A 10,490-nucleotide genomic window follows, 5' to 3' on the forward strand; every position below is an offset into this window, starting at 1 on the left:
AGGGAAACCCCTAGGAGGAAAAAGCTTTCAAGTGCACATAAAAAAAAAAAAAAAAAAGAGAAAATACTTTGCAAACCCGACGGGCTAAGATGAAAGCAAAGGGCCGACGACGAGGTTTTCCCAGGCGGCAGAAGGGAACGCCAAGGACCGACAGCGGTTTTCCCCCTGCTCCCCGAGGGTTAATCAGACGCTTTTCCAGCTGGGCCGGGGACCAAATTCCCTGGCTTCGCTCCCCGGCAGCGCGCAGCAGTTTTAACCCTCGTGACCACCGAGGGCCTGACGCGAGCCTGCAGGCCGGGCGGCGGAGCGATGTAAAAGCCAAATATAAAAACGCRAGGTTTAATGGAGCGAGAAGCAACTGGGGAGGAGGAAGGAAAAAAAAAAGGGAAAAAATAGAATAAAATCAAATCGACCACACTTTTCAATCCAGCTTCGACTAGGGAGGAAACGAAGCTCAGGGGAGAGCGTTCCCCGGCGCACCCCGCTCGGTCCCGATCGCATCGGAAAGCCAAAGGGAGAAACGGGGAAGACGACCTGCCGGGACGTCGCGGCCGGCGCAGTTTTGACGGAAACCGCAAAGAAAAGCCAAGTTCTGGTAAAACCGCAGGGGATTCGCRGTGCCCGTCGCTCAGCTCGGTTACGAGGAGCTCCGGCCTCCTGCCCGGCTCCCTGCACGGGGAAACTCCGCGCGCYGTCCCGGGGCCCAACCCCGGGAAGCGGCGGTAAACGCACGGATGAGCCGGGGAGTCTCTCCGCTTGGCTGCGGCCACGACGATCACGCTAAACCAAACCAAGAGAAAAAAGCTTGCTGCAAAGCAGAGAAGCAACCAGCCTTCTCCCATCCTTCCTGCTGGCAGCCGGATGGACTTGACTCCCCAAGTCCTTTTTTTCTAAGCTCCTGTAACGCAATAAATAAACCAATAAACAAAATCAGTGCAACGCAGAGGCACCGATAATCCGTGCAAAATACTTTTAGGGGCAGGCACGCCGTACGGGAACCGCAAAGGCAGCGCTGGGGCCGCGGCGCGGGAAGGACCAACGCTCGGTTTCAGCTAACCGGGGCTGCTACTAGCTTAGGGATTTTTTTTTTTTTTGAGGTGGGGATCCAGATGGCTGCAAAGCCTCGCAGGGGAAAAGCGGCACGAGGCCGGGAAGGGAAGAATTCGTCTTTATGCCGCTGCCTTCTGCTCCGCGCAGGCGCCGAGCCCGAATTTCGGCCCTCGAGGATGCCCTAGGCAGAGCCCGTCACTCGCTCAGCGTGCGACGCGGTACTGCGTAAAGAGAACGGCGAGCGCGAAGCAGGAGGCTTCGAGCCGGCGGCCGGCTGTCGAAAATCCCGCTTGCTTTAGGAAGAGGCGTTGCAGAACACACGTGCTCTTCCGGCACGGTTTGTACGCGCAGGTGCTGACGGTATTCAAAAGCCCGCAGGAAAACCCAACCCCGAACCCCAGCCTGACGGGAATTTACACCGCAGCCGCATCACGGCCACTTGCTATTTTTCCTAACACCGACATAAAAATGAGCKAAGCAGTTGGCGTGCCCTTCCTCTGGTCTGCACAAAAGTACCAGTTTTCCGGAGCTCTATATATATACATATGTATATTTATTTATTTACTGTTTACCCTGGGCAGCTACCAGAGGCCAGGGAAGTTTTGCAGCTCTTTTGAGCCCGGCTCGGCCACGCTCTGCTCTGCCCGTTGGCAAAACCCCCCTGAGACGTAGCAGGGAGCAGAAAAAGGTGCCCTCCAGCTCCTGCGTTTGCATGACCGAGCTGGGTGTCGGATGGAAAAAAAAAAACAAATAAACCCAAGAACATAGGGAGCTATACAGATCTCAAAGACAGAGGACACGCAACGTGCTAAATCATCGCCGTCTTCCCCACTTGCGCGAGGAGCCGAGGGCCAACGTTCCCCTTCTGCTCTCTCCACCAAAAATGTGAGTTTTTAGGCTCACGGGAAGATGTGAATCAGCTCGGTTACTGGTAAATAAAAAGAAAAAAACACAAGGAAACACTACTGATACCGCGGGGATCAGGTCAGGCGAGCCGGTCAGCACTTATCTAAAATTATCTAAAATTTGGCTTTCTTTTTTTTGCAGTGGACTGAGTAAAGCCTGATAAATACCCCGCGACTGCTTCGAGGCTCCGGGGCAGCGAAGCTAAAGGCCCAGGCGCGAGTTTGGAGGTTTGCAATCCTTTGCTGTCGGATCTTTGTAAATTCCCGGGCGCCGAACCGCTGGCAGCAGCAACGCCGCGGAGCGAGCCGCCGGCGGCCTGCGTCAAGTATCTCCTTAAAGGTCAACGAGAGCCCGTGGCGCCCGGGAGTACTTACGTAAAGCTTTTACTACAAGCGAGAGGYGCTCCGAGCGAGTCCGCGTTGCCTTCGCCCGTTTTCCAAATCTGCAGGGAAAGCGGGAGCGGGGCAGTATGGCAAGAGSGTGCCGAGCGGCGGCGTTTGGACCAAAGCCTTCACTGGGCCGTGTTTTTCCTTGCAAGCCGACGAGGAGCGGGTTGGTGACCACGTCACTAATCCAAATGCTGGAGTTTCGTCCTTCTCCTGCTGCTCCCAACAGCCCGGGGTGGGAGCAGCCTTCGCTTCCCAGCCGAACGAGGAGGAGGAGGAGGAGGAGGAGGAGGAGGAGCGGCATCCCTCCGCGGCAGGTGGACCGCGCGCAGCCCAAACCCTCGGCGTCGACCTCCGCTAAAGCCACCTTGCAAACGCTGCTCGAGCAGCGTCAAACCAGGCTCCTTCCAGGAACGGCCGAGATCCCTCAAGGTGCGACACTGCAAAATTTTGTCGGAGCAAAACTCCTTATTTACCCGAGCAGGAGCTGCAAGTGACTCAGGCGTGCAAATCCAACGTATCTGCTGAAAGACGAATACAGCTGGGTGCCAAAGCCCCCCCCAACAAAAAAACTAGTATTGCACAGAAAAGCCATAGGGAACAAGGGGGAGGGTTAAGATATTGCTGTAACCTCTTTGGTTTGCAGATAATTCTGTGAATTATTTTGGCCCTTGAAATGAAAGAGCCCCCATCTCTATTAGTAACAGCAAATAGATTCCTGCGTAAAACCGATGTCCGGTGATGACATTACGCTGCATAAAAGAAAGAAAGAAAAAAAAATGCCTCCTCTAATCCCTAATAAGCATCTCAGACACTAATCCGCTGATCTCATTGAGAAGGATTAGCATTACTCTCTCGCCAGTAAGTTTAAGACGTTTCAAACCAGATGTAAACAAAAGCAGAGAGTAGGAGCCTGCTGCCGCCCAGCACGCTGCCGTCGAGAAAGCCTCACCTGGCCCTTCATCACGGCCCGGGTAGGAAAAGGGGAAAAAGAAAAGAGAAAAAAGCGGGGAGAAAAAGAGAAAAGAGGAAAAGAAGAAAAAAGGGGGGAAAGGGGGGAGAAAAGAAGAAAAAACGGGGGAAAGGGGGGAGAAAAGAAGAAAAAAGGGGGGGAAAGAGAAAAGAGAGGAAAAAGAAAAAAGGGGGGAAAAGAGAAAAGAGAGGAAAAAGAAAAAAGGGGGGAAAAGAGAAAAGAGAGGGGGAAGGAGGAATTTTCCTCCAAATCGCCACGAGGGCCGCGAGCCCCGGCTGCCCGGGATGCAGCAGCACCCGCGTCCAGTGTGACCGACCACGCGTCTGGGGCGAATTCGCGTCCCGGACGAAGCCGGGATGCGAGCATCCCGCCGGGATGACTTTCCGGAGGGCAGCGCGACGGGGTTTTCCCACGGGCTGCGCAGACTTTCCTGGCGGGAGGTTTCAAGTCAATCTGAGCCTGTGCTGAGAGGGGAGGGCTTCCCCTCCGCTTTCCTCCTGCTGGCAAAACCGCACGAATCCGAGCCGGGAACGGATCAGGCTGAAAACTACCTTAAAAAAAAAAAAAGTGAGAATTTCCCCCGGCGGCATAAGACAGGGGCACGGATTCGGTCCGGCTCTGAGGCAACCTCCAACGGCGGAGCTCGGCACTCCCACTCCCACCACCACCACCACCACCACCAGAGCATCTCCGTGGAGCGGGACGGCCGCGGTGCCAAGCGTCCGCGGGTCCCGTTCAGTTTTGTTTCAAATACTCTTCCAAGCCAGGAAGCGCGCTGCTATTTCCAGGCAGCGATAGTGAAATGGCCACAAGCTCGAAGATTGCTAAAATAAGACCGTTGCTGCTCTCCCGGCTCGGTACTTTCAGTTTCTCTCTCGCTAGCGGTCTTTCTGGGAACCTGGCGGGGTTTCCTCTAAGGCGCTTTGCAAGCTAAACGCTGTCTTAGCTGCGTAATTCCTGCGAGGCTAATCCGCTGCGTTAATAAAAAGCACAAAGAGTTATTCTTATTTACTTTTCACATTCGCAGCCCTTGAGCTGGAGTAGAGAAAGAGCAGCCAGAGGAGTTCTCCGCTCGCGCTTCCTCCCGCTCATCGGACGAGGGCCTCCAAAGCTCGCGGCGTGAATTTTATACATCCGACCGCGGCCCAAGACGAACCCYCCCGTGCTCCAGCAGCGACCTTTAAACCACATCAGCCAGCTCCAAACGGCAACGGCGAARCCTCCAAAGCTAGCCCGCCCTCCGCGCCAGCTTCCTCTCGCTCCCACCAAACATCCGCGGAGAAAATTTTGCAAGAGGTAGACTCCCCGCGGTGCAGTCCTCACCGCGGCGCCCGGCCCGCGCTTTCGTCCTTCCTGCTTTTCGCTCCCCTCCCCCTTAGCAGGATCTCTCCTGGTTTTTCCAAAGGCCGATCCAGTTTTAGCCCAGATGGCTCCCGTCGTCTTTGCAATCCGAGACCTCACGGTCTTTGGCTACGTCAACACAGCTGCTTGCAGCTAATTTAGTCCCCGGGCTCGCGTACCCGGCTCCCGCTTCCCATGCTTGCGCCCGAGATCCGCGGCACAGACCGGCCTCGCCGCTTTTCGCTCTGCTCGGCAGGGAGGCCCCTTCGCTCCAAACCCAGCGTGAGGTTCGGGGCACAGCGAAGCGCTGAACCTTGTTCTGCTCTGCGGAAGCTGGTCCCTGACCATCGGGTGGTCCTGCCTCTCTAATCGGGTCTTCTCCTCCACCCGTGTCTCCTGTCCTGCTGTCACTCAACCCTACCTTGGAGGTGTCACACCTGTCCAACTCTCACCACGGACGCTTTTTCTGACAACCTCTTGCCTGCCCATCGCTTCTCCCTGTACTTGCGCTGCCTTCACACCTTCCTCGGGCTGCCAAGGCTAAGCACATCGCTCCTTCCTCTGCATCTTGTTTAAATTCTGATCTTTTAGCTCATCTAGAGAAGCAATATTCACCTCCAGGCCACCTTGTCTCCAGCTTTAACTCATGCAGTCTTCCTCTCGCTGCCCTGTAACATGGCCGTGCAAACCACAGTCCCTGAGACCATCTTCTTTCCCCAGTGCCTGACGTACTTCACACCCTCTGAAATGTCCCCCTGGCTTGCCTGCTTCAATAAATCAACTTYGGGCCTCTCAAATTTCATTGCCTTGCTTCCACTTCACTATCTGATGTCGTCTCTTCCAACGCCTTCCTCGTTACTGTCACAGTGGTGCGGAGCACACTTTTGAGTTGCCCGGGGTGGCTGTTACTTCTACCCGTCGACGTATCTCTGGCAGCACATTTACAAAAAAAAAATCAATTAATTAATAAGAGCTTAAGAACAAGCGAGTCCATGCAGTTGGCACTTGATGTGTTTGTGGGCATGAGATGTTCCACATGTGCAGAAAACGACATGTTTGACCATCTATGTCATTCTCTTGTCAACGTGTTGTGGAGGGGAATACAATTCTGCAAGTGGCTGAACAACGCAGCTCCGACCCCAGGCGAGATCTTGGGCACATCCTAGGAGCAGAGGGAATGAGGGGAACCAGGGGCCTTCCCAGCCCACTGGTCGCTGCCCAGAGAAGATGACAAGGCTTCATCTTTCTCAGGTTAGAAGCAAATTAGTTCTGCTGATTACTATCAGATCAGCTGGTGCATTTGTGAGCTCAACAGCTGATACCACGAGAAAACCAGCCAGCAACTTCGATGCACGCAGTGGTTTTATTTCCCTTCCTCAAATGACAAACGCATGCTTTTCTGAACAAGTCATCTCCAGCACCAAATTTCTCACTCTCAGGAGGACTGAAACAGCCAAGGGGCACCAACCTGTGCCAGATGATGGTGGAGCTCATTTGCAGATAAAGCCCGCGTTGCACCAGACCTCYGAACGCTGCTGTACCGCACGCATCCTGTCTAACGTCGTTTTAAAGCCCTGTAAATAATGAATCAGGGCTGCGACGTGCGCAGCACTGCCGCTCCCAATACAAAGTCTCAGTCAACCGTAGCCTTCATGGCAACGTTGCTATAAAGGCATAGGGGGGAAAAGAGTCTATACGAGGTATAAGCTATCTTATGTCAACAAAGCCCTGTTTTATTATGAATGATCGTAGGAAATAAAAACAAACAGAAACCGAGCTCTTTCTAGAGACGCCGCGGAGTTCAGCTACACGCCAACCATAACAGAGACTGACACACTTCAGTACCAGCRGAAACTTCAAACCCTAGGACAGCCCTCCCTCCGAGGTTTCACATCTACGGTTTTATACGTGCCGCGGAGCGGTGAAACAGCGCCCAAACCCTGTCCCCCGTTTACACATCGCTTCAAACAGCGGCTCCCCATTCCAGCGGCAAACGAGCAATCCCCACGCGAGCGCGACTTGCAGAACCGTGCTGGGGTTCCCCTCCGCAGAGGGGCTGCTACGCATCGGGGCAGGAGGAGACGAGTGCACCCGGCCACGTTTTGCTCCATCTTCTCCTCATCCAGGTGGTGTTTTACGACTGTGAGCTAATCGCTCGCAGTATGTCTTCTCCGACTGACACAGCCAGCAAGGGGGTGACACCCCGGTTGTAAMGAGGGACGGCTGAAGACATGCATGCAGCAACGTGGTTCACAAGCACAAAAGTCCCCGGGCAACAGCTGCGTCTCGCTGTGTTGTCTAGTACGTYGTCTAGGCATCTGGGAGAATCAGCCTGAAACGCCAGTCCCGCTTCACCAAATCCTCCGAGCCTGCTTCAGCTAAGTATCTTGAAGCCCAGAGACACCTCAAAACACAGCCCTCCTCCGATCCCCTTCGTGCCACCACCCCAGGGCACGGGCAGGAGCACCGTCCTGCCAAAAAAGGTGGCAGCGCGCAGCGGTTATCTGCTCACTTCCCGCCTGGCACATGTGCTCTCRCTTATTGGGAAGTCAGGCAGATGTCACTTAATATCCGGAATATTTTTATCTATGCGTCTTTCATTGCTGGCTCGCTGCAGGTACCTCCGTCAGAGCAGCCCGCAGCCCGGGTTGTACACGTGAGAGCTTCCCAAATCTAAAACAGCCTTCAGACTGCACAACTCTAGCAACCAAATACGCGGGTCGAAAGCGATCAAACGTAGGTTTCGGTCGGACACCAGAAGGAGGGTCCCAGCCAGCAGAAAAGCGTCGGCATAAACTTTTACTTGGCTAAACAGTGAACAAAATGAGACAATCCCACCCGAGGCAGCTGCGAGATGGAGCCTACGGAGGTTGGAGAAGGTATTTTTTTGCTGTGTCTGGGTGTAGCAACACCCACGAGYAGGGGTGCTCTTCACCATCCTCACCTCCAGCGAGAGGACACAGGAGCCTGCTTGCTCTGCGACAGCGAGTAGCGCAATCACCACCACCTCCCATTAGGTCCTCCTATAAATCCTTTGACGAGTTTTCTTTCTCCTTCCAAAAGCAGCCGGAAGAGCTTGCGTTTTTGTTGCTTTGAGTTCAGAAGTTTGCGGTGTCTTTGACAGCTCCCCAGTGCGACCGAGACAGCCTTGATGCTCGCTGAGCGCTGTCGGGCCCAGAACTGTCACCCGTGGGTGTCAGCCCCATGACTCGCTAACCAGATCAAACCATCCCTCCCCGTCGCTTTTGGCACATGCTGTAATGATTAATTTTTTTTTTTTAAATCCATCAATTAGTACATTTGGGTCTCTTCCATATTACCCTCGAGCATTTCTTCTGTTGGGGGCTACGTTATTCCACCCTGAGTTATCCAAGGCAAGGGCTTATTATTTTTCCGGGCTCTGGGCCAAATTTGTATTTAATTTTTGCCACAGATGGCACAGCACTCTAGAAGCATCAGCTGGAGTATCTAGCCCTCATGACTAAAGCAATAGAGCAAATTGCCCTGAGTGAATCAAGATATTTTGTTTAACATGCTTAAAGTAGTTCTATTTACACCTATCATAGCAAAAAGCATTAATGCGAATTCAGGCTACGTGCTGACTATTAAACTGAACGTTTGTGGGAAGTCAAACAAACAGCAATAGGAAAGTAAGAACTACTAAAACCTGTATTTTGCTTTTTTGCAAGTCAAACATAAACAGTCAYGAGAAAGCCTCATTTCAGGCATCGAGACAATTTTTTGAACTCAGTGGGACCGACCGAGCTCTGGTGCAACCCCTGGCTGCCCCGTCAGCAGGATTTCGAGGCGCTGCATCTCTCGCACCAAGCGGCAAGTAATTATTTCATTTCARTTCAGCAACGTCCTTGACATAACAACGCACCCGGGCACAGCCAGCGTTCATGCACCAGCTACCTGGCTTCAGGAGCTAGTTCTGCACTGGTGACATGGTTTTAAACAGTACATATTAAAAAAAAAAAAAAAAAAAAAACGGATATGAAAATTTGCCGCACAGCTCGGACGCTGAAGAGCGACTCTGCAGGACTGGCAAGATGGGGCTGATTTCACATGAGGCGTACGGCGTTTGCATGACAGGTATTTTCCCCATCTCCCAGCCCTCTGGGCAAGGCTCAGAGAGCTGCAGTGGCAAGTTTTCACCCAAGTGAAGCTTTTGCTGAGGCTATTCTACCTCCAGTTTTGTGTGTCACCGCATTTTTCTCCCTTGGTGCTGGACAAGTACCAGAGAAGGACCTTAGGGGAGGGCGAAAGAGAAGCCAGATGTCACGTCGAGAGCCGAAGTCACCCGTCCTGTCGACGAAGACTGAGCCGCTGCTCCCTATSACCGTGCCTCTGCTCGCCCAGGAGCCGGTACCGACACTTCTCCCCGTCTCTCTCCCACTAAAGCCAGCAGATCGGAGCTGCAAAACAAACAGGCGGCAGGGCCGACCTCCAAAGCGCCAGCGGTGCAAGGTCACGTTTCAAAACCACAGAGGCCCTTAAAAAGTAAAGCAAATCCACCAAGGCAGTAATCCGAGCCAGAGCCCGGGTTTCATTCACCTTCAGCCTTTTCCCCTCCAAAGTCTCAGCCAACAAAGTAGGCTCTGGCCTGTTTCGTTGAAAGCTCGCGAGCGGGTCACGCTAACTTTGGTTGAACTTCTTGGCCTGTAAGCAAGCACCTACCGAAGGGCTTCTGTGAACCCGAACGGAGAGCACGGTACCCTCCCCGCCCGCGGAYGCCCCGTGCTTTAATAGTTCTCCTCCACCTCTGCCTCCTCCGTCGCCAAGCATCTCCTCACCCGAGCACCAGAGCACAAGAGGACAACCAACACCTACCGCGCGCGAGATGCTCCGATTACGCCTGTGACTAATTCATCCGTCGTGTAGGAAGCTGCTCTCTCTCTTGGACACGGTCTGCAGCTGGGGTATGTTTTCTGCAAACTGTGTAATCCAGAGCAACTAATAAAAACGAGATCTAAGCAGTCGGTTTTATCTGTTTCGGTGCAGGCGTGGCRAAACAGCATGGAAAAATCCAGCCAAGGATGGTGCGCTTGCAAAGAGCTAGAAACAAAGGAACGATCTGCTCAAACAATAACAGAGCAACGTGGTCCGTCTGCCTCCTGCTTAAAACCTCCATTCGCAGACTGCAAATTAGGGCCCTTCCTACTGGAAACAGGCCCGCGCGACGGCAACCGAGACAAAGAAAAGCCGGCGAAACGCGATTTCAGCAGGAACCGAGGACCCAGGCGATTCTCCCCCCGCCGGCGGGGGGAAAGAAAAAAAAGGAAAGAAAAGGAAAAATCGGGACAATGAGAAACACGCGCTTGCACCTCCCTGCCCAGCAGCCCCGCGAGGGGAGCCGCCGAGCCGGGGCTGCGTGTTGCCGAACACGTTAGACGCGACGGGGAAACTCGAGATCAAAGGAAGGGAGCGTGCCAGAGCAGTATGTAACCGAAACCTCCTGCCAAAGGTAGGAGGAGGAAGAGAGAAAAAAAAAGAAAAAAAAAAAAAGAAAACAAACCTCAGGAGACGCACGCACTCGCGGACACATACGGAGGATCTGGCACTGCTCCGCTGGGCGCAGACGGCGYGCAGGGACTCGGGAGCACGGGGAGCCCTCAGCGACTGCAGGCGAACCGCGGCGGGCAGCGGGCGCCCGCCCTCGCCGAGGGCTCGCGCGGGGCACGCGAGACGGCTCTCGGCTCCGCGCGCCGGGGCTAAAACAAAGACAGGCTGAGGAAGTCCGGAAAAAAAAAAAAAAACGCGAGACGGCTCTCGGCTCCGCGCGCCGGGGCTAAAACAAAGACAGGCTGAGGAAGTCCGGAAAAAAAAAAAAA

The 10,490-nt window shown here is 53.9% G+C and overlaps 1 protein-coding gene across 3 annotated transcripts in view; it reads right to left on the bottom strand.

Moving 5' to 3' along the window:
- Nucleotides 1-10,370, bottom strand: part of RNF24 (ring finger protein 24) — a 24,295-nt gene extending 13,925 nt beyond the window's left edge. The window contains exons 1-2 of one of the 3 annotated variants that reach the window (XM_085314666.1): nt 10,175-10,370; nt 9,490-9,714 (exon numbers count right to left, since the gene is read on the bottom strand). In XM_085314666.1, coding sequence (XP_085170792.1) covers nt 9,490-9,677 — 188 coding nt within the window. In that variant the 5' untranslated portion in view covers nt 9,678-9,714; nt 10,175-10,370. Of the gene's footprint in view, nt 1-4,327; nt 4,761-9,489; nt 9,715-10,174 lie in introns of those variants that run through there. The other 2 variants (XM_085314667.1, XM_085314668.1) reach the window with 2 other exon arrangements.
- Nucleotides 10,371-10,490: the final 120 nt, after the last annotated feature.

The sequence above is a fragment of the Rhea americana genome, unplaced genomic scaffold, assembly GCF_003343005.1.
Source record: "Rhea americana isolate MKP2758 unplaced genomic scaffold, rheAme1 scaffold_41, whole genome shotgun sequence".
Taxonomy (NCBI): Eukaryota; Metazoa; Chordata; class Aves; order Rheiformes; family Rheidae; genus Rhea; species Rhea americana.